The sequence below is a fragment of the Grammomys surdaster genome, unplaced genomic scaffold, assembly GCF_004785775.1.
Source record: "Grammomys surdaster isolate TR1022 unplaced genomic scaffold, NIH_TR_1.0 140, whole genome shotgun sequence".
In the NCBI taxonomy this organism is placed as follows: domain Eukaryota; kingdom Metazoa; phylum Chordata; class Mammalia; order Rodentia; family Muridae; genus Grammomys; species Grammomys surdaster.
In genome coordinates this window covers 9,223,214-9,248,462 of record NW_021604598.1, presented here as the reverse complement: position 1 = coordinate 9,248,462, position 25,249 = coordinate 9,223,214, and the positions used below count along the sequence as shown (strand labels likewise).

At 39.0% G+C, this 25,249-nt stretch overlaps 1 protein-coding gene across 3 annotated transcripts in view; it reads right to left on the bottom strand.

The window, feature by feature from the left end:
- Window positions 1–25,249, bottom strand: part of Opcml (opioid binding protein/cell adhesion molecule like) — a 517,586-nt gene that overhangs the window by 103,286 nt on the left and 389,051 nt on the right. For all 3 annotated transcript variants that reach the window (XM_028763826.1, XM_028763827.1, XM_028763828.1), the window contains exon 3: window positions 15,547–15,672. In XM_028763826.1, the coding sequence (XP_028619659.1) occupies window positions 15,547–15,672 (126 nt within the window). The remainder of the gene's footprint in view (window positions 1–15,546; window positions 15,673–25,249) is intronic.

Here is a 25,249-nt window from a genome sequence, read left to right as displayed (position 1 = left end):
ATCACAAAGCTAAGATCTGCATCTGCTTCTTAACCCTCATTTTATACAACTACCACAGAGACATACATGCTAATACTTGACAAAGTATACCTAAGAATCTATTCTTGGTTTTTTAGGCTTAATGCTAAGCAGAGTAATGGGGCAGAGCTGTAGAATGACCAAGTTAAGAGACCACAATCTGATTATTATTTGAAGTCTGAAAAACATTTTCTGCTGAAGCTGGAGAGTACACTGTGAGAAAATGGTGGTCCAGCCAGCCTGGTGCTGTCATGAAATGTTTAAGGAAAAGAGAAAAAGGTAGATTGTAAGGAATCAGGGAAAGACTGGCAGAGAGCTTTATTCTACCATTCTAGACTGGAATCTGATGGTAATATTCAGATATACTTAATATATTTATCATATTGGGATCAATTTGAAGATGTGGGTAAAATCTCAGGCTAGGTTGCTTGCTGAGTGAGGTTAAGATTATTTCTTTATAATGCTGTGTGATAAATGAGTTTTGACAAGAAATATCAATGCCATATACTTACAACAACTTCACATGTTATGATCCCAGGATACTTAACTATTTTTTTATGTTACCAATTACAATATGATAGTTTTCTGTTTTTATATCTTTCATCTAATTACTTCCATTCACTGCCTTGGATATCTTTGCTCTTCTTCGCCTCTTCTCTTTCTTTTGACAAACTCAGATTCTGTTTTTATAAGTAACATCCAAGAATCTACACCTGGTCTTCCCACATTTCAAAACATATGTTAGTGGAGGTATTTCTGAGATCCAAAATTACTCTTAATATATTGCTGGTCCACTGACTATTGTCCTCTGAACATGTGTATTATTATATTATTAGTGAAGGCATAAATAATTATATTGGTCCTTCTTACTCCAGTTTCAATTTGAGTATATGATAGGTAATTTTATTTGTTGGAAAAATGTTCTCTTAACTGTTGGGATCATAGGCTTGTTCCTTTACTCCCAAGTTCTGGTCAGTAACTAGCACTCACTAGTTTCTTTAATAAATGACTGAATGACTGAATGAATAAATAAATAACTGAAAGAGATTGTTTCCAGCTGTAGATAGGTGGACCAGGCTAGACCTTTATCTCCTCCTCTATGATGTGAATATTAGTCAGTTTCTACCTTTGCTTTGCTTATCTGTCTCCTGCCTTTTGCCAGAAGACCTTTGTGAACATGAGGTGAGATGAGTTGAAAAAACATTGATGTATTTGAAGTATGCTGATGACAGTGATGATATCCCTTTGCTTTATCTAATTAGAGTGATGTGTATATATAGCCAATATACGGAGGGGGCAGTCAAAAAGACCAGAGAAAAACAAGAATGCTTTGAAAGTACCTATGATCACAGTAAGATGTATGAAGTGATGAGATGGGGCTTGAAGGAGTAAGTGTCTTTGTGGGTACTTCTAGGTTCTGGGGATAAAGCTTCAGCAAGATGCTGTGTCTATAGGAACTTTACAGCATATATAGAATCAGACACTTTGAAATTACAATTCATAGTTGGAGTTATATGGCCATATTGCTTTTGCTACAACTGTTGTGAAATATTTAAATAGGAAATCCAACTGAAAACAGTGGAATCAAGGCTGAGCTTGGTCTGTAGTGCAAAGAGAAAGAGGAAGGTGAGCTAGAAGAATGAATGAGTTAGCAGTTGAGGTGCACTGTGACCCAGGATAAAAGTCCAGATGTCTTGCTGCATAAAGTTTCAGAGCTCCTGTGGCCCCCATAGTGCTCTGCAGGAAAGGCTCATTCCTCATTAGCAACACTAGCAATATACCTACTGCTGGTAAGGGAGAGAAACCCTTTCACCAAAGATGTAATTACCGTATCCGGCTCCAATTGTGTAGGGACAAATAAGCCCAGGCTCAATGGAGCAAGGAGAGCACAGTGGAGAACTGGGATGAAAGGAGTTATGATTGCTATGTGAGGGGCAGAGGTGAACTGAGCAAAGTGTGTGTGTGTGTGTGTGTGTGTGTGTGTGCACATGCATGCATGAGAGAGAGAGAGAGAGAGAGAGAGAGAGAGAGAGAGAGAGAGAGAGAGGTGGAGGATGGTACTGCTGGTTACATCCATTACTTTACCTAGTGTTTCTCTTAGGAAGCAAAATCATCTAGAGTAAAACCAAACTATTTCTGGCACTCCCAGGAGGTTACTCTCAACAATAAGTTATTCTGGAATTTTTTTTAAAAAATGAGAGAAAAAATAAAAGGAAGATGTAGTGGCTAGACAAAGAAAAGGCAGAGAAGACTCCCCTGCCTGCCTGTTCTGACTACTGAGGTGTCCCAGGAGTCTCTTCTCAGGCTACCCCAGAGACTTGTAGGGGAAGGGTTCGGAGGAGTTCTGATGCCTGGGTGTTGTATGAGAGAACTGACCCCCTCACCTCTTCTCTCAACTCCAGTACTCGTTAGTGTGTGAATCAATCCCAGCCTCTGGCTGGGAAGCCCACATTCAAAGTGACAATCAACCAGTTCTGCTTAATGGGATCAGTTTCCCCTGATCCCATTTACCTCCAGTGGACGATGCCTCTCCCAGGTTGGAACATTCATAAGACTGGAGAGCCTACTCCAATTAAAATGCTCTAAACAGTACCTTCCTTCTTCCCTTTCCCTCTCTGGATCTCATACTAAGAGAGGCAGCTAATTAGCCATGCTCACTGCTTTTAAACTGTGAAGGAAGGAACTTCCCCCTCTGCTACCATTTCTAGAGTCATTTCTCAAGCTCCAGAAATGTGGGAACAAACACTTAGCACTGTGGGAAGCCCATGATAGCAGGTGCTGTGAGTGGTGGGGAGACATGGAGAAATGGAGCTTGGAGAAATATGGAAGGTCAAAATGTTGATGTCACAGAGACAAATCTACTCTATGGGATACAAAGATCACTCACCCAATTTACCATATTGAACTAAACACATCAAATCAAGTCATTTAATTCTTGTGCTTCCTTTTTGAAAAAATTAATGCTTCCCAGCAGGACCTGATTGGCCAGGAGTAAAATAACACCTTGTAAACCATAGAGCATCATGATCTACAAAGCTAGTAGCATTTTTGTAAGCATTAGTGCAATAAATAAGGCTCCCATGAGATGACCATCTGCTATTCAGCACAGAATTTTTAAGGACAGTCAGAACCTAGAGTGGTGAGTGGCAAAGATGGAAAGAACTCAGTTTAGAAAGAATACCATTTCAACAACGTTATAAATAAACCCTGAAATGCTCCCCACTTCTGTCTGTGGTGGTTTGGATAAAAATGGCCCCTATAGGCTCATATAGTTGAATGCTCAGCCACCAAGGAATGGAGCCCTTTAGTCAGATTAGAAAGATTAGGATGTGTTGGCTTGTTGAAGACAGTGTCAGACCCAGTCTCATTCTCTCTCTGCCTACAGGTCAGAATGTAGCTCTCAGCCACTATTCCAGTGCCTGTCTGTATGCTGCCATGCTCCCTGCTATGATGATAATGGACTTAAACTCGGAAAGTGTAAGCAAGCCTGCAATTAAATGTTTTATTTTATAAGCGTTTCCTTGCTCATGTGTCTCTTCACAGCACTAGAACTGAAACTAAGGCATCTCCACAGCTTTTCCTCTACACATCAGAAGTCTTACACTCTCAACCCTCCTTGGATGTGGAGAGTAGTCTAGAAAGATCACCGTTGTGCCGCTCTTTTCTTTGTCCTGGGCATATTTAAGGTAAATAATAGACAATATACACACAGTTAATCATTGGGAAGTCTTTGACCACATTTGAAATGTAAGGTGTAATGCTTACATTTCGTGCTAAGAACATCACACATGTACCAGCTCTTGGAGCCTACTGGATCTCTAGTGGCCAAGGCTCAGGGAAGGAAGAAAGGAATCATCTAGTCAAAATATGGTATACCACCACTAGGAAATATCAGTTTATCAGTAACTCGGTTAATCAAGACATATTATTTTACTCTATGAGGTTTTCCCAGAGCACTAATAAAATGAAGAGGACAAACTCTCTTAGTGTTTAAGCCTCTAAGTACTATGTCATTGATGTTCTGTTCACGTGAAGCATGCTAATTAAACATCCTGCACTCAGATATATTGAGTTGGTAAGGATGCCTGTTGAATCTACCATAATTCAGTGTCAGAGCCTGCATGCATGTATGCATGTGTTAGTGTGTGTGTGTGTGTGTGTGTGTGTGTGCATGTCTGTCTGTCTGTTCAAATTTTGTTGAGTTAGTAAATTAGACACAGGCTACTTATCAAGGTACTTGTAATTTCTAATGAAGCCTTCCTAAACCATGATAGGAACACTGATCTTAAAAAAATCAGTGCCTTCAGCGTACATCGACTCTGCCTCTCTCATAAAGTAGTTCTAACCACTTCTCCAGTGGTAGATGAGGCTTACTGGTCTCCATCTTTTACTCTCGTTTTATGTTTAGAACAAGAACTATGTTCTCCTTGCCTCAGCTCCACACTGACACATTTCAGGGAGAATCTGATTACAGGAAACTTGGTTGTAAAAAGTAGAAACCCCGTTTAAAACACTTTAACCCAGAAAGGGTGATTCAGAGAAACTCTACCCTAGGGAGGGAGAGGCTTATAGGAAGAAATACAAATGGCTATGAAAATGAAATAGCATGGAAAACTAGCGGTCAGATTTAGAGCCAGGGGTGGTCTTGAAGCTAGCCGAGGATGCTCAGGCTAGAAGGAAGAAGGAGAGGGATAGTACTGAAATTCCCTCAACATCTGGCTACATGAAGGGGCTCCGTGTATAAATTAAAATGCATTATCTCCAGGGGTGGCTGCAGTGGGCTGGTGTGGAGTCAGGCTGCTTATTATTTTCTACTGAAGCCTACAATTTCAGTTCAGCAGCAAGAGTCACTGTGGATCCACTGCTGAGGCCAATTAGATCTATAGGACCTGTAAAGCTGGTCTCAATTTTATCAGTGTCCGACTGATTTCAATAGCGTAGAGAAGGCTTTACAACAGACCGAAGGCAGCACTGGGTGCCTTTCTAATTCCAATTTTACACTTACTATGATACATGTTAATTTCTATTCTTATATTACAATCTAAAGATATTTGGAATAGATACTATCAGATTCCATTCTCCTTGCCTCCATAAAGGAAAAGCATTATTACTAATTCTTTCTGGTTTATAGGTGGGGGAATGGAGGCAGAGGTATAGTCCATTGCCATCAGACAATGAGTAGATGAAAAATTAGATGTTTCTAGCTAAATCTAGATACAGGATCACCCTATTTCCAAGATTTCTTGAAGTTTATTGCTGTTTTTATCGTGTTTTCAAAATACTGAGCAAAACCCTAAAGTACCTTTGTGGGATATATTGTCTCTCTTGTTTTGTCTAACATAGAGAGTTGTTTCTTGCAGACCCAGCTCCCTCATCCAAGTTGAACATGGTGTTTCTTGTATGGAAGGTGTCTACCCAGGGAGCTATCCTTAAATGTCACCTTAATGTTACCTTCTTAGGGAAAACTTGCCCTGTACTGGGTCATGTTTTACTATGTCCCATTCACACCAATTGCCACACACTGACATAGTAAGTGGTGAATTACTTGATTACTGAGTATCTCTTCCCTAGATGGTCAGCTTTTTAATTCAGGCAGGGTTCACTTCTATCTTATAATCCAGTTGTTGTGTGTGAGGGAAAGCGTATATTGTGAATGAAGCCAATGAGTGAGTTAATGAATGAATAAGAAATAAAGATGGAGAAAGTTTGACAACAAACAGCAGCAACATTGCCAATTCCAATTTTACAGAGAATTAGTTGAGGCTTTTACTTGGTATGGTACATGTTAAAATCCATTTTTATATTTATCCTCTAAAGAGCTTGATGAAGATGCTAAACATCATTTCAGTACAAGCTGAATTTCTAGCTGCTCTGTTTCTGACATGCATAGTTTCTCAGCTCAGAGTGGGAAATATAAATAAAAGTACTGACTACATATCCAGTGCTACACCTCGAGTCATCACGATTCCTTGCTCCAAGAAGAGTCACTTCACTGGGGACTTTAGAAAGGGGAGCCTGGGAAATTACCATCTGTTCTTCAGTGAAGATTCCTCCTCACTAGAGAGGCAGAATGTAGGCTATCACTAAGGAGCTCTCTGCCCATGCTTCCCAGCCATTAGGGTTAGTGTTGAACTATGGAAACTGCGTCAGGGACATCAAAAGGGTAGTGGCATGGGATGACTGCATCTGTCTGCGAGAATAACTTACTCTGCCCTCCCCTTTCTCAGGCATCAGATTTTCAGCCTCCCAAGGAGGAGATTCTCAGGAATTTATGACTCAATCAACTCACCCAAAAGGAGCATAAATGGGATTAGTTTTAATATTGTTAAGTTGCAAAAATACAGGCATATGTGCATGCCAAAGCAAAATGTACCCAAGCAAAGGGGGGGAACATATGGGCACCCATATGGTGAAAAGCGCATTGCTAGACCTTCATACACTTCTCATTTACAACAAGAACCAAAGTTAGCGAACATAAATTTGCTTTGCAAAAATGTGAGAGGAACAGCTTGTTTGCCCATAACTGTTCCACTGAGCAAGATATGTATAACCTTGATTTCTCATCTCAGACACCTCTTTCTCACACTCCAGGGATTAATTAGGCTCTAAACACGACTCCAGATTAGAAACAAAGATCCTGGCTGCCTTGCAGAAAGACAAAGGAGCAATAGTAAGGACAGATGATGCAGCAGGTCAGCTAATAGGTGATTCCTATCAGTGGCTGGAACTTGGATATGGGGTGGCTTAGAAGAGAAACAAGGCTTCTAGTTCTCAGGGGGGTTATTTTAATTGAGGCAGAGGAGTAACAGAGACCACCAACAGACAACAGCATGGCTGTGGCTTTCATTAAGGGACTGTGCTTTTGTTAGAACAACATGATGTGAAGCTAGAAACATAGTCAGACATTGGAAAGGGATGGGCAGGAAGGAAGAAAAAGATGAGAGTGCAGTTGATACTCAAAGTTAGTGGGCACCTTTGGGTGCCCCAGATAACAAGCAGAAATTGATTTAAAGTGCACCATTCCTGTTCGAAGCCATGGGAAGCATTTTTGTGTAGCACAAAGAGGTCCAGATTCGAAATCCAGAAACTAGGATCTTTTCATAGGTGCACAGCCTAGCCATCTGGGAATCACCTGTCATGCTTTTTTACCTTTGTGTCTGTTTCTATGAAACAGCCAGAGTATTCCTTCTCTGACCTATTTGGAGAACTGTGACAATCCCATGTGAGATGATACGTGTGGAAGTATAAACTACAGACCTCTCTATAAGCATTTATAGGAGAAGATTATTAATGGAAAGCTAAAGGTTCATTTTTACTTACTATTTTTTGTAGTTTTCTTTTTTTGAAATATTGATTTGCAAGAAGTTGTAAGAATAGTAAATAAGTTCTATATACTTACCACTAACTTTTCTCAATCATGGTCTCTTATGTTAATTGAATATGAATATTGATTAAATCTACACACACATATGTGCATACTGTAGTGATGCTGGGAAACTTACATGGGTCTTTATGTTTTGCATGTTTATTCACATGTATTTGAACACTTTATTATGCATATAGATTCACACAACTCCTACAGCAATCAAGATGTGACAGGTTCCACACCAAGGCAGTGCCATACCATTGCCCTCTTCTTCGTCCACCCCTACTCTTGTTAGCCATTGATTTTTAGTCTGTTGTTATACTTTTTCAGTTTTAAGAATTTTATGGAAGTGGGATAATACAGTGTATAACCTTTTGCTACTAACATAGTGCTCAGATTTCATCCTTTCAATTTTTTTTAAATTGTCAAGTGAACATGTAAGTGTTCTTTTTTTGCTTCCTCTCCCTCCCCCTGCCCCCCTCCTCCTCTACTTCTTTCTCCGCCTTCTTCTCTTTTTTTTTCTGTATAGTATTCCATGGTGTGAACATTCCATACCATAGTTTAGATATGCACCCATGGAAAGAAATTTGGCTTGTTTCCAAAATTATCTAGTATGATAAGTATCTGTATAAATTTCCAGTTCACAGGTAGAAAACAGAAACATTGACTTGCTTAATTAATGACTCAAGAATAAAGAAAATGGGAAATAAAATTAAATAGTAGAGCCTTTCTCTCAGGACTTTTGCAACATTAAATAAATTAATTACACAACTGGTACTAACACAGTGGTTATATAGCTAGATAGGTATAAACAGTCTTGGAGGTCATTGGACTCACTCCATCCTGGTTGCCTTTGGACTTTACCTTCTGTTTCCTTGGAAATACCCAAATGTGAAGTATCTGCTTTGTCCATCCTTAAGATATAAAATTGCTTTGTTGAGGCCCAGAAGGGAAAAAAATATTTCCTTCTGTCAAAAGAATTTCATCTGAGTTCTACTTCTCTCCTGGTGGAGACATGACATTCTGGCCTGCCTCAATGATTAAAACATTACATAGTATTGTCTATTGCCTCAATTGTTAATGTAGCTGGGCCTGTCAATTATCTGACCCTGAGTCTCTACCTTCTGTAAGGTGATTTACTTAACAATATGCTGGGGAGGTGGGAGGAGTAATTATCCTTTGCTGAGACAAATGTATCCCTCACCTAAACCCTTCAGTGACGTATTTGCTTACAGACCTTCTGCCAGGCAGTACTGCTAATAAGCTTGCCCACTTTTCTGAGTTAACATTCAAAGAGGATAAGTTTGGTTTTTTTCCCTTTCTTTATCCATTACTTACCAAAAAAACAAAGCATGCATTTCCTGATGTTCCAGGCTTTCTCATTATTTCCCTGAAGTCCCTCCACCTTTCCTGTGGAACACAACTGCTTGCTGATATCTATTGTGGAGCCTGCCTTCTCTCATGGACTTTAACTCAAAAGGCAAGGCTAACTTTCTTTCTCATATTCACCTCCCTCTTCCTAGCAGCCATGGCTTACAACTTACCGGCTCTGTCATTGTTCTTTCCAAATAATAAAATGATCCTGAAGCTTTGTTCTGAGTCCATTTTTAAACTCTTTTGTTAACAAGACTAAGAAACCATAGAAAGGAATGTCATAATCCTAGTTACACAGTGAACTCCCAACAAGACAATGTGATACACACACACACACACACACACACACATATGCACACACACACACACACACACACACATTCCATAGTAATAATCCATGATCCACAGTGATGGATACTGTTGGCATTTCGTCTAGGGCCTGCCCCACAGTTACTTGGCAATAGCCAGATATGCCTGACTCACTATAAAAGGGGCTGCTTGCCTCCTCACTACTCTGTTATCCCCTTCTTTTCTCTTGCTCCTTCTCCTTTACCCTCTTCCCCTTCTCTCCCCCATTCTCCTCCCCCTCTCTCCGCATACTCATGGCCAGCCTCTATTCTTCTGTTCTCTCTCTCTCTCTCTCTCTCTCTCTCTCTCTCTCTCTCTCTTTCTTCTCTCTCTTTCTTCTCTCCCTCTCTCTTCTCTCTCTGTCTCTGTCTCTCTGTCTCTCTGTCTCTCTCTCTCTCTGTATCTGTATGTCTCTCTGTCTGTTTCTGTCTTTCTGTCTGTGTCTCTCAATCTCTCTCTCTCTCTCTCTCTCTCTCTCTCTCTCTCTCTCTCTCTGCCTTTCGCTCAACTCCCCTCCCCATGCCCTGCCCTGAATAAACTCTATTCTATACCATTGTGTGACTGGTACCCCAGGGGGAAGGGATGCCTCAGCATGGGCCCAAGAAGGCACCCCCCTTCCCCCCACACCATACTGCATCTCCACCAAACATATCCCTGGGCTCTTCTCTTAGCTTTTCATAAAACAAAACAGATACTTGCCATTAATTTTTTAAAAATTTCATCCCAAACAGTATCTGATGAATTTGAAATACATTGTCCCATCCTACAGTGCAAGAAATGAGGATAAGGGGGATGGTTAAAGAGATGTTTCTCATTGTTTAAAGCTGAACTATCAAGCTCAAGTGCAAAACACTGAAGCCCACATACATCCCATCAGATAATACACCATCTGAAAGGGATTTGTACCTACAAATGTGGCCACCCCACGTGTGGGCTAGTAAGGAATTGATAATTTGCTTAAGACTTTCTCCTCATGCGTTTATAAAGCAGCAAATAAAGACTATGGGTGAAACAGGCATAAGCCTGTATACTTCCCAGCACAATATTAAATAGAGAAAACAAGATAAAATCACCAAACAAGTAAGAACCATTGATGTCAGTTTTGCCAGCACTAGCTCCACCACTGCCACAGAACCCACGTACCTAGCAATGCCATGTGTTAAAACAATAGCAAATTCTACTTGTTCCTCATGACCATCAGAATACCTCATCTCCTCTAGGAGAGCCAAGCTTAGTAGTTCTTACTCTGGATCAATCCATTGGGTCATATAGATTTTTCATTGTGACAAATTAGAAGCAAACAATCAGAAGGAAGGCAGCAGATAGAAAGTAGGCACACTGACTTCAGGGAGAATTGTCAATTAATAGTGTGATTGGGGTACAAATAAAAGGAAAAGCAGAGAAGCAATGGACACCCAACAGAAGGGTTTAAACTATTTAAAGGCTATATTCCTAGTTATCCTGGTTACTGAGTGCTCAGGTACAAACAACTGAAATGTGTAGAGCTGAAATGTGATACTATAAAGGTGAGGCTAACTGGTATCCACTCGACTGAAGAATCACAGGAGAACTCATTGCATTTTTAAAAGGGGCTTTCATTGAAATGACTCAAGTCAATGCATAAAGGAGTCAGCTTCAGTTACCTAGAAAATTCTGTAAAAATAATTCATCTGCTAGCTCCCTGAGGTATTACCCTGTATGAGTAGATTGTGTGAGCGACTCACTCACAGGTGAATGGCTGTCATCTTAAAATCTCAGTGGAGGGAGACAGAAGAGAAGACTTTATTATGTTCACCAAACATCTGTCCTTCCCAAGTATGTCATTAGACATTGGGCCAGGTGTGAGGTATCAGAGTGGATTGGTATGGTATCACAAGAGGGAAAGAAACACAGATCTCTGTAGAATAGCAAGTCTATCTGTACTTTCTCTGCTTCCATCCCTGGATCTTTGTATTCACACCACCCTTGTAACAGAAGAACTACCCCCATGCTTCTACTGATCCCAATGTCTCTTCTCCTCCTTTGCAAGAAGGAATCAGAACATAATTCCTGAAACCCAGCTCATTCACAGCCTGCTGCAAACACACTGGCCACTTGTTCATCCACTTTGCTCACCTGTTTTGAAACATTCCTACCCTAATTCTGTGGAAGTCAAATCTTTGAGGTAGAAACCCATGAATCACTTTCTTAGCCCTGCACTGAATGTCACCATTCAGCAGATGTACTTTTGCAAAGGCATCGGGCAAGTGTCATATTCTCTTTCACATTCATAAGAATACGTTTTTACTACTAAGCCATTATCTCCTACTTAGAACATTAAGAATAACATTTTATATCTAAAGATATGCAGTCATATGCTTGGTGATTTATATGTTCACTTTGAAAACTTAAATGTACATCCACAGAAAACTTTTCCTGAAGTTGTCATAACACATGATCCTGTAAAGAGTCCAGCTTCCTGGAAAGCACTGTAGGTATCCTGTGTTCTGGAATGGTGTCTCTGTGGATCTTAGCATAATTTTAATGCGAGAGAATAAACAGGACTGGAGGGATTCATCTCTTCACTGAGTATAGAAATTAGAGAAGCTGTGATTCTTTAGAGCTACATTTGGCTCCTGGTGGATTCCTCAAACCTCTCAGCCACTTTTGGAGTGTTGTCTTACTTAGGTATAGTTGTTGAGTCTCATGAGAAAATGACTGGGAATTGTAGAGTTACTACAGAGAGATTCATAGGAGTGTGGCAATATGCAGGATATTTGTACCAAGAGACCCAGATAACACTATTCAAGGCTGCCTCCTCTCACCTCACTTCCAGACCATTTTAAAATAAACATTTACCAGCACATCTCTTCCTGCAATCATCCATTGTTCAACTATCCTTTTAGGAAGTAATTCCATTCCCTTACTTTGAGCTATATGTTTTTTTCGTTGGTTGATTTTGTTGGTTGGTTGGTTGGTTGGCTTTGTCTTTTGTACCTTTTTCTCATGTTTTTTTTTCTATTGTAAAGATTTCTTATATTTTTGGATATATTATACTTACCATTATTAGTCTCCCATGTGGTAATAGATGTACATATTCACTTATTTTTAATTGTTTCCATGATTTCTAAAAATTGGCTGCATGTACTTGGACTCCCATTTTATGACTTTGGGCTTCAAACTCAGAGCTTTGGACATACAAGGCATATCCATATTCTATCTATACACCCTCGCTTACACTTGCATGTTAAAACCTAAGCATAAATATTATTCTTAGACCTTAATCATCTGTTCATTGAAATATTTTTCCTAAATGGTTTGTTTATTTATTCCAATTATGTAAATCCTTAATTTAAGTCATATATTTCAGGAATTGCATCAGTCTTTGGGGAACAGAGCTATTCAGTGAATTTAATCCTCATGTGTAACACCATTGGAATGTCAAAAGAAATGGGATTGTAACCTTTATTTCTTACTCTTCCACTCTCAAGAAACCAATACTTTGTTCTCCCTTAATATACTGTTTGGTGCTCACAGGTACTGGATGTTTCTCTAAAGCTTTAGAACAACTCTCTAACTTCAAGTAGAGCTCAACATTTTTTTAAACAGAGAAGACACTGGGTCCATGCATCGGATGCAAATTTCAAACTTGCAAACTCTCCAGATCTTTTAAAACTTCAGAGACAATGTCTTGAGTTGAACTGTTTAAACGTCATTGCTAGCAGATAAGTAAAGACAATGGTAGCCATGAAAACTTGTGGACCAAAGGCCTGGACATAAACCCTTGTTCACAGTGGAGTGCACTCCTGGAGCACAGGCAGCATTTAAATTTAGAATTTGCTGTTTTTTCTCTGACATTGAATTGCACTATTACACTATATAAAAGGTTGGGAGATGAATGAATCTCTCTCTCTCTCTCTCTCTCTCTCTCTCTCTCTCTCTCTCTCTCTTAAAGAAGGAAGGAACTCTTATCAGTATACCATTAGAAAGAATTGCTTCAAAAAACTTACACAAAGTCATAATGCCTTTTACAATGTTTCCAGGCTTAGAGAACTATAGTTGGGTTCAAATAAGAATATTCTGGGATTTAAAGCATTTATAAATACATCCAACTTTACAAAATGCATAGAAATTGGCATCCTGGTTAGACGTATTCTTATCAATCACATAAAGCATAAATTCTCTTCAGCTTTAGACAAAAGTCACCTGGGGCTCTTGCCTTTAGGGACATGCACTCTGGTTGCACTTACATCAAAGCTGAGCTCTGCAATGCCCACTGTGTGCATGTTTTAATGCTTTTGTTGATGTTATAATATGAAAATTTTAGGTTTTGATATCTGTAGTCTTTATACAAAATGTTGAACAGATTTACTAGCGTTATCTTTCTTTAGAAATTGTGAGTGAAAGAAAAGAATGTTCTCAGTTTGAATGGAAGAAAACAGTTCAGGTGATGTTTCCCACTAAAAAAGCATCTCTCTTTCAGAGTTACTGATATGATCTATGTCCCAAATTAGGAGAAGATATCAGGACATTGTTTCTTATATGTCTGGATACTTTAAATTTTGTTAGAATCTAATGCATACTCAGTACTTATTTTTAGTGTAAAGTTATACTCATTTTGAATTATTTTGACTTCTGGGGCCAACTTTCTCACCAACACTTGATATTCTCAGTCTATTGAGCTTTGGTCTTTCTGGTGGCTCTACTGTAGTTATATCTCAGGCTCTACCACAGTGGTATCTCATGGCTCTACTATAGTTGTATATCATGCGCTACAGTAGTGGTATCTCATGGCTCTACAATAGTGGTTTCTCATGGATCTATCACAGTGGTATCTCAGTGCTCTACCACAGTGGTATCTCATACTTTACCATAGAGATGTCTCATGGCTCTACTACAGTGTTATCTCATTTTTGTCTGATTATTAGTTCTATGACAGTGATTTTAGACATAGTTTCATATACTTTGTTTTCTGTTCATACATCTGTTTTGATGATTCTTAGGTGAACTGTTATGACCATGTTAGAAATTCTCATATACATTTGGTGCCATTACTTTGTCAGACATCAGTAAATTTTTTAAAAGACCTTTTGAAATTGATTTCTAATTTTTAAATTGATTTCTTAAATTTCTAATCAAATTGACGTTTTGATGAAAATGGGGTTTTTATAAAGACAATCATGTAAAACACACAAATAAACAAACAAGAAGTGTTAATTGCTATGATCCCTGTAGAATTTGGCTAATCACCTTATAAAAAGGAGAAGCTTGCGTAAGTCACACGTAAGGAGAATGCTACTGAGGATGAAGGCAGAGATATAAGAGACACATTTACAAACTAAGGCATACCTGACTGATAGAAAACAAGGGGAGGAGGGATGTACTAGATCCTTCATTACAGCTAAGGAAAGGAATCAACCTGGCCATAATTTAACCTTTGACACACAGCCTCCAGCACTAGGAAGGAATACATTTCCATTTCAGTTATAAGGTTTTTTTTTCACACTAGCCTAGGATAGCCCTGGGAAACTCACGAAAGTCTGCTACTTTTTTTTCTTTCCTTCTCAGAGAGAGAATTTTGTGTTTTGGAGATCTCTGCCTTTCTCAAGGTTACTAAGATTTACTCCCTTGCTTTCTTTTAGATGTACATTAGTTTTACATTACACACAGGCATGTGTGTATTTTTCTGGCCACTGGTTTAACGTTTGGGTTTTCTAATGCCTGAGGGAGCACTTGATTCCTGTGTAATCTTAAGAATCAATCACAGTTTCTGGTAACAGTCGAATATAACAGATGGCTCTGTGCCCATCTTTGAAAGTTCAAGTTGGAGCAAGTTTTATTTCCAAGGAGATAAGGACCCATGTCCTTTAGATTTCCTTCATACTAAGTTAGAGATGGTAGTAACTGACGTTTTAATACCAATTGCTGAGAACCCAGCAAGGTCATGCTCAGTGCAATCCCCTACTCCACTTCCCTTCTTCCCCTCAGGGTAAACTCTGTGTTCAGAGCCAACAGGTATGATTCTGTATAATTAATTGTCCTGAAAGTACTGAAATCCATGTTTTGTTTTGTTTTCCTAGTGCATGTATGGTAGTTTCAAAGTTCCAAAGGGCATTCTGTCACCATCACCCACCACCACAAGAAAGGACACATCCATCTCTGTATAAGTTACTATCGATCAACAAATGCTACTCTTACATTCTCCCTTTCAATGTGAAAACAAAGACTTTCCATGTATGGAGAAAACTAAACAAACAATTTAGGTAATTTTCTAATGCAAATTCCTTTCCTGGAATGTGGCACTCACCAGCAGATACATAAAACAGATTGCTTTTGAGATAGTGTATTGATGCATTCACATACAATGTTATTTTCTGGTTGCTGATATCCCTATAGCATGAGAACCAAGTAGGCCTTTAGAATACACTCTCAAAACTTTGCATGGTAAATACCTTACTTACCCTTGACTGACAGGTGTCTCCATGTCACTGTTGGTTCTGGTCTGCCGATTGCAAGACACAACAGGGTCACACTGCTTCCTTCATTCACAGTAATGTCTGAAGAGATGTTCATTATCTGGGGAGGTACTATAAAGAAAAGCAGGAGAGAAGAAAAAACTGAGAATGATTCTTTGTGCTTAAAAAAGAGCTGTAAGCCTATGAATATGATATATGTTTGTAGGATGAACATCATTTTAATCCCACTTTGTTTATCTTGGCAAAGATCTGATAAATGCCATCATTTATAGAATGTGTCTAACTGAAAAACAGGTGGTTGTGCCCTGTTGATGGCACATGCATATATACAGTGTTGTGTGTCTATAGTAGTGGCTTTGGCAGAAGATCTGAAGATCTGGGTACAACCACTTATTTAATTAGAGGCAAAGTCAAAAGTAAAACATAAGGACCTAAGAGAGTCTCTCTTTACCGATAGACTCCTTTCTTTACATAGTTTCCAGTCACATAAATGAAAGTGAGTAATTGAATGTCTATTCCCTATAAACAAGAAAGACATTTACAAAATGATAGGCAACCATCAAAACCAGAACATATCCATCCCTGGATCCTTCAGACCAAATTTAAAATTTGCCAATTGTTGTTGTTAATTTTTTGGAATCTTTATACATATATTTAATATGTTTTTTGATCAAACATATACCTCACACTTCTCACTAATTTCTCCCTTATTCCTCTACCACTTTTCCCTTGGAACTTTATGTGTTCTTCTCTATTTAAAAACAAAACAAAACAAACAAACCAAAAAGACTACTGTGTCTGTTTAGTGCTCTCTGTAGATGGGTATAGGATCATCTACTGGATCATGTTCAGCCATTTAGGGCCTCCATACTTGAAGCAAACATATTCTCCTTCTCCTAGTAGCTATCAATTGTCAGGAGCTTCTCAATTAGTAGTAGGACCTCAGCTACTTTCAGTTCAGATGTACAGCAGTCCTGTTATGCATGGAAAACTGTTTACCCATAGTCACTCACTGCCTTTGTCTCTTACAATGTTTCCACCCTCTTCTTTGTGATGATTCCTGAACCTTGGGAGGTGAGGTTATAATACAAATACCTCACTTAGAGGTGAGCACCCCATAGTCTTTTATTCTCTGCATATTAGTTATTTATGGGTCTCTATGTTTACTAGGATGTTAAATATATACTGCTAAAAGAAGTTTCTCTGATTGGTGTTCAGAGATCCCCAGGTCTGTGGATATCATATAAGAACTTAGGGATCAGTTTATTAGTATGTCCTTTTAGTAGAATAATAGTATTAGGGTCTTCTCTAGGGCTTATGACCTAGCCTGTCATGAATTTTTCTCCTTCCAGTTAACAAACAGCACCAGGCATAAATTTTGACTTGTGAAGCAGACTTTAGATTTAATCAGGAAATGGCTAGTTGCTTCCATAATTTTTGTGCCTTTATTGCACTGGTGAGCATATCTTGTTAGGCTGATTACTATTGTTCATAGGTGCCACAGCTGAGTAAGGGTCGAATACTTTTGTTCCCTGATATTGTAAGCAGAGCCTTCCAGTGCTATGAAAGTTAGCCCGTAGAAAGGAAACTTTCAGATATGTCAGTAGCAGCTTGATTTCTCCAGGTTCTATGACCCCAGCATGTGGTATCTTCAGCAATAGGGTCACAACTTGCAGTTCCAGAAGATAACCAAGAACAACAGCAATAGCTTGGAGTGTTTTTATGGGAGGAGTGGTCTATGACCCCAGTGACCATAACTCAAAAAGAGTCATTGGATTTTTATTTGGAAGCATATGATGCCTGGGAGAGGCAGTATCCACCATTATAGGGTAATTCGGCTTCGGCTCTTTCCCTATATGTACATGTATGAATTTTAGAAGACTTCTATAGTAGTAGGGCTGTATATGGCATGATCAGAGATTTCTTTATATTAGTTATTTATCCCCATGTTCCTCCCCTCTACCCTGCCTTCCTTTCTTCTTCCAAGTTAACTCCTTTGTTTCATTCTTACCATTCCACGTTCATACTCTTCGCATTTCTTAACCCCTAAATTCTTACCTATCCTTTAAAACTCTGAAGCTTTCTATTGATTTCTTGACTACCATTAGTAGTATTCTCCTTGAGACCAACAAATCAAGCATTAAGCTCTCCATTACTGTTGTCATCTTTACATTGTATGGCTGTCCCTTGGCTCATGTTGGAGTTATGTCCAATAAACATAGCTGTAAATTTTAAATATCATTAACTTCAAACTACAATGAATGTACAAAACATACCAAGCATAATAGCTCAGCAACCTCACAAAACATGGAGGAGTGGTGTGTTCCCTTCTTGACCATGTGGTTGATCTGGAGCTATGGATCACTGCCACTGCCCAGCACAGTGCAATATCTACACACCAAATAACACTAGCCTTGGAAAGACCTCAAATTAAAATTTAGATCAAGACTTCTATGATATGAGAAATAATGTTGCAAAATTTGGAAAATTTCAAGGAGAAACATAGTAAGCCAGGACCTATCTGTGGTATGAAGGAGAATTAATTTTAGTGTTATACTATCCTACCTATTAGAGGCATGGCTCTGGAGTTCAGTTTCTCATCTACTGTATGATCTTAATCAGTAACTTGTTTTCATCTGTTTGAACTCTGGTGCCTCTCCTGTGAACTGGTAGGTGCTTTGCTGCATGAATTTAAGTGCTATCTTAGCAGAGTGGCTGATGTAAAGTAAGCACTCAATAAGTAGTGGTTGCTATGGCAGCAATGAAAATGCTGTTGCTGATTACAAAAAAAAAAAATTGACAATAACATTGCAAGATGGTTTCCCTCTCTTGAACTGGATGATGTCCATGGATCTTAGGCACTTCAGGATATGATGTCACCCCTCATTTTACTCTTTACCTTGATAAACCTTCTGGTCTTAATTATCTCTTCTCATTATCATTTTCTACTTGAGTTTCTTATCAATTCTCAATAAACATTTACAATAGACTCCCACCTGGAGCTTTGTAAGTGGTCCCTTTGCATGTCTTAGTCCATCTTATCTAGATCTTCCATGTACCCAGCATGACCTTTTGAGGTAATGATGTAATCAGTCTGCTCCTCTACTGACTCTTTCAGTCCCAGATGTAACACACAAGTTCCTCTGTGTAAGTGGAGCCTCTGCAGTCTGACTACAGCTGCTTAACTATGCATAGCTGCCACATACACAGTACAGCACAGACCCTCATGGCCTTAGATTGCAACATGAACACGTCCATGCTCTTGAATTGTGTTAGGACCTTGGGGTACCTTGAAACTTTTCTAGTTTTTCTTCTTCCTCACCCCTTTCCTTTAAAGGCTTGGCTCATCTTGAGAGAGCCATTCAAATGTCATCTTCCTTCTGCTGCCCCGTTTGTGTCTCCCCAATAAGGAAAGACATCCTTCCTGTGTCATTTCATCCAAGCCTGTCTCAGGAAGATGACAAAGCAAGTTGTATAGTACAGCACCCTGTCTCTTTCCCTAGGGATTGGATGCATGCAGGAAAAGGATTCTTGCATCTTGGACTTAGAGGTTGTCAAGGACATGTGCTGAATTCCTATCTGAGAGAAGGATTCATATAACAGGATGAACAGAATTCCAATGCTAAGAGAAGCAAAGCTCAGGACAAAAGCCTTCCTATTCCTTCCCATTGTCCCCTCCCCATCCCTATCATCAGAATCAAAAGAAAGATTAAGAAATAAGAGGCACCAAGCCTAGAGTCATGTTGATTCATTTGTATTGCCGCTTTAATTATGAATTATTAACTATCAAAGGAGCAGCTGATGCACTGATAGATTCTAAACCACCCAAGTCATTGGCAGAGGAGAATTCAGGCTGATGTTCAACCCTGACAACTCTGCGGCCTGCAGTTTCACACTGCTGAGACCTCACAGGTAAGATTTTTCAAGGAGAAGTCCTAAGTAACCAGCAGAACATTTGAGCTCTTAAGGGAATCCACATTAGCAAATAAATAAAAATTGCTTAGCTTATAAATCTGCCATATCAGGGGTTATTTCTGCATTAGGAATTGCCCTGAAATTTCAGTGCACATATTTTACCAAAATACACACTGGGAAAAAACAGTGTACTTTCCAACTGTACTGCATACTCGGGAGAGAATGGTTCTACCTGTTTTTCAGTATTTTTTAGCTTGTTAAAAAATAGGTCTTGGCATAGAAATGTCAATACATGTTTCTTCATTCCTATAAAGCAACAACTTCTGTGCAGCTTCAAAATATTCGCAAAATAATATGTCCTTTAGCCAGAAATGCTGGGCCATTTTAAGGCCTCTTTATGAAGACCCCAGGGTCTCTCTGGAAGAGATATAGACACAGTCTAGGAAAGCATGGTTGTGACTTATTTAGTCACTCACTATCCATGATACCTTGGGCTGGAACTCCCAGAACAGCATCCATGGTAGAGGTAGGATTTTCACTGCCATGGTGTTTCTTGTGCTAGTTTGAAGGGAGCAGGGAAAATGGTGCTAGGAAGAGTGGGTAGTGACTTAGCATGACCCTTGCAGTTCCCAGGTGTCTCATCGGCATCAGTCATTAGAAACAGGCTTCCTGGAGTGGAGGGCCAAGTAAAACCAGACAGCTCCACTCTGCCAGGCAGCACTATCTGTCATTCCTGGCAAATAAGGAGGAATGTGTCATTTTCTCAAAGGAAGAGTGATAAACTCTGACACAAGCATGTCGATCGTCGATAAGACAGGAAGTGAAGTGATTTGGAGGGATCAAAATCCTTTTGGGTCTCAGTTATGAAACACTTAGTAGCCAACATCAGTATCTCTACCTGTTCAAATGGTTTTACATTTACATCTCACTATTAATGGCCTCATAGGTTACTAAAAGTTACAAAATAACAAATAAAATGAAGAACAGAAGCATAGAGAGTGTTCAGTAAAGTATCCCTAGTCATATAGGTTTATGCTATGTTTTCTTTCAGTTTAATATCATTAATTCTCCAAACATAATATGTCCATAAACCCTTGCTCTTTAGTTTCTGTGGCTTGACAGCCTTCTCTAGATTCCAGTCTATATAGCACTTTCCACAGTAAACCACTTCTGCATCTTTGCTTCTCCAGCTCACTGCAAACCATTGGCAGCCTGAGCGCATCTTAGCCATCCTTGCTCCTCCAACCCCATGTGTGTTGCTTGCCCAGTGAAATGCTCAGTATTTCTGATATAATTTTTAATCTGAATTAGTCTTAGTAATATCATGAAATTCTATCCTTACTTCCATGATACCTTCTGAAGATAATAAAAAATGTCACTTGGGAATAATTTCAAATGCTTCTTTTCATTGGGAGAACAGATCTGTGTTCAATGACAACAATGATATGTGACAAATGAGTTTATATATTATGCTAGTACTGATAAATAATGAAACAGACACAAAGAAATGAATGACAATCTTAATTTGAAATGCCCAAACTGCACAGAGAAAATGGCAAGACAGCGAACTTGTAACTGAAGGATTTTAAACAAAATATTTTCAAGTCCTATCTATAGATGCTTTTGGTCTTCCCTGCTAGTGGACCAGGACTCTGATTTTTTTTTCATTGACTCTGAGAGTTATAACTTTAATTTGAAAATATTCCCATAGGCACATGTGTTTGAACATTTGGTCTTAGGCTAATGGTGATATTTCAGGTTATGGAATCTCTGGAATACAAATCCTGGTAGGCAGATCTAGACCATTCAGGCAGGTCTTGTCTTTTATTCTTGTTCACTGCCATGAACCAAGTGACCCAGTTACTTAGTCTTTCTCTTCATAATGAATTGTACCTTTCAGGTAATTCAAATCTTTTAACACCGTGACGAAAATGTTGTCATCTACAAAATTTGCACTGAATAACCGTGTAGGCAAGTTATAGAAACGTCATTTTAAAAAGAAATCTCATGTTTTAAGTGTACTATGGTTTTGTGCTGGGCTGTACTCACAGAATCCATGGGCACATGTGGCCCATTAGATACAGGTACTTGAGTGAAAATGAATCTCATGTCTTTTAAATTGTTTCTGCCAGCAACAAGAAAATTGGCTAATAAGGCAGATGACCACAAAGCATTCACACAGGTTTGCAGACTGCTCAGTACATATCTGGAGAGACTGAACAGTCTACCATTAATATTATTTGTAGACAGACAATATTTAAAAGACTGCAATCAAATATCATATGATACTGTTGGATTTCTGAGTGTCTTTGAGTTTTATGCTACCACGAGGTAGATACCAACTTCTGTACCTATATCATGGCCACTTGCTTTTTTTTTTTTTTTTTAGATACTTCAAATATTATCTAGAGCCTGGTCATTCAAACTTACCACCATTGACTTTATTGACAATTCTTATGTTCTATTGTTTAAAATATTACAAAAGTTAGTCAGAGTCTACTGATTTCTACCCTATACAACGATCTCTGTATGCTCAACAGTTATTACAATTACTGTGCTTCAATCCAAATCCGATAATATATACCTACTGGCCAGCAGACACAGTTTAAAGTTCTTAGCAGGATTTATATGCCCATAGTCAGTCAGTCTGTCCACCGCCTCACTGGCAGTCTCCTTAAAAGCATGTGTCTCTTACTAGTATGATACTTTCATTCTGTGCTTTTCTACACACTGTTCCCTCAAGCTGAAAATACAGCCATGTGTCTGTGTCCCAGAGCCAGTTATCCATCAACGCTTGACTAAGATAACAATTCCTTTAATGAGGCCCAAGTTTCTCTGCAAGTTTCTACCAAGGCATTCTTTTGCATACTGCTTACCTTTGCAACTAAAAATGTCTCATGGCCAGGATCTCTTACATCTCTCCTTGTGATGCTGTTATACAGCATAGTGCCTGATATATACTCCTAGCCCCCTTAGAATATAGCACATAGATGAATAGTTTTCCAAGTTGAGTATTCTTTTATATGTGTAAAGCAAATCATATCTTAAGATATGACATTTGTTCTTCAATTGCCTCTCCCTGAAGTACTCAAGACTTTACACCACTGGAGTAAGTTTTCCTTCTGGAATCAGTTGTAATAGAGTCTTTGCTAATGATTCTGGCTCTTCTCCCCCTACTTGGCTAATTCAGGACCTTTCGTTACAGTTCTTCTTAACATTCACATTTTCCTCTATGACATTGAGAGTTTTGTGCTTTTGTATTCATTGATAAGACCTGTTGTTTGTTTCCGCACTGTACTTTGAGCATAGACTTTATAAAGCACAATGGACCCCATACTTAGAACTGCTTAACATATAATGAAAACTTGTTGAATAAATAAATATCTCCCATAGACTTATGTTTTGTAGATCATTGTGAGAAAGCAAGCTTGAGTTAGAAATGACTTTCTCGAAGGTGAGACGAAGGGGAAGCTTCTTTTGTACAAAGCTAACAGCGATGAAATGCTGTGGTTTTGCATATTTTATCCTCTCCCTGAAAACAGTGGCCACAATAGGGTTGTGTGCCCCTCACTCAGGTTCTAGAGTCCAGGAGCTCCCCAAGGCCTGGGTAACGTTAACCCATCTCCTCCTGGACTGTGACTTGCCATCTAAAAAGCAAAGCTGACAAAATGTGCCTCTCTTGGTTGTCCTAAGAAGTAAACATGACTTTACAAGTCACACCAGTACAGTGACTGGAAATATGTCAGCGCTTACCAAATGGAAGCTTCAGTCAGTCTTTCCTGTGCCCATGGTGGATGCTGTTTGGATCATTTAGAAGCAGAAACAGTTCCAGCCCTTCTTACTGCTCATTTTCCAATTCTCAATTTACTTCACTTTATGTCAGGGTTTACGCATAAAACTTGCCTTCAATTCCTTTGCAAAGGAAAATTTACTTATATTTAATTAAGTTAAATGTATTTAGTAGCTAATTAAATTAATAAATGTGATAAACTAAATTATATACAATAAGTCACATTATAAATATAGTTTTGTAATTTGACCTATACAATTATAATCATATAGTGTTAAGTAACATAAATAATAGACTGTGTACTATAAGATTATATCTACAAATAATATTGGTATAAATAAATAATATTCTTATAAATATAGTACATAACAGCTAATGTTCTATACCCTCAGGTAGGCATTTCCACATATATAATTGTGCATAGCGTACTCTGGCTCTCTGGCTATGGCAGAATGTACTCCTGGCATGTCTGACATCTTCCTCTTCAGCTGAGCTTTGTACCTGAGCCAATGCATGGAGAAGACTTCAGTCATGTACATGGAACAATCACTCGAGTACTCCTTATGTCTGTTGGGAAGTCTTTCTAGAAGGAACATTGGACAGGCCTCAGCATCGTGGCTCATCTACCAAATAGCCCATCTCAGCTGAGGGCCACGATAGAAAGAACCAACATGCAGCACTAACTGCTGCTTTTCCATAGCTAGCCTTGTCAAATAGGCCTCTGGCTACCATCCTTGTCAAAGGGGGAAATGATCTTTTATTTGCAATGACTTTGTTATCTAATTTGACCCTGATGACATCTCTAAGCTGGGTGGGTTGAAAGTCTGAGGTCTAAGGACCATAAAAGTGTAGGTGGGACCAGCTCTTGAGATGTCATATAGGGGGTCCCTGGCTAGAGTCACAGACCTCCAGATTCTGGCCATGGCTTCCACGTACTTTAAAGCTGCCTGCCTGGCTGCAGTCCTCTGGATGGCACCATGCTGCTGCTGGGGTCTCTCTGAGACTCAGATTCTATTTGTACCACTAAGAGCTCCTGTGTCAGCAAGAAGTTAGGGAGGTGCTTCCCATTCATTGATGGGCACTGAGTCCCAATAATAACAGGAAGCCATGCTGTTTAAAAGTCCTTAACATGAGTTTGTGTTGTAGCCTGGCTAAGAAGCTACATCCCTGAATGGGACCTGTGTTTGACCTGTGTCTCTCAGTTACCTAGACCTGATGAACTTCTGTGATGTCCCTCATTGCCCTGCCCAGGGCCTGATGTCCACTAGGGATATCTGCCCATATTCCCCTCAGGTTCCTGAGGCAGCCAGCTATCATCAGAAACCTACCCTCCTCACTCTCAAGATTTTAGTGTCCAATGTCTTAGTTAGGCAGTAGTGCTAAAACCAAATCATTGCTTGACTTGCAGTCCTAGATGCTAACATTTGAATACTATTTTCTTCTGTTTTAAATTGATTTTTGAAAAATACACATATTTAAGCCATTCAATTTTAGCTCCCTGGGCTGTAAAATGGGCATAAGAATATCTGCCTTGCAGGTGTGTGGAGATTAGATTAGAGCGAATGGTTTCTAAGTGTCTTAAATGGCCATTATTACTATTTTCTTCTTAAGGTTATTATGATGCTCAGAGAATAACAAAATATTAAGAGATCTTGTGAGGGTAATAGAAATATGAAACAATTTTCATTATAGTTTTAAACACTCAGTTCTAATTTACAAAAATAATATAGCAAGTGCTCTTACAGATTTCATGTTTCATTCTTGTGAGGTTACCTTTCTGCATCCTAATAGGGTAGCTTATTTCCTAAACAAGAGGCAAGAATAAATTAGAAAATATAGCATTCAAGCTAGGTTAGCCTGTGCAGTATTTTGCATGTGAAATAGTATAGCAATTTACTAACAATCAAAATCAGAAACAAACACAACTGCACTATATGGTGAATATGAATAACTGGGTTCTAGTCTTTCTTCTTTAATTATACA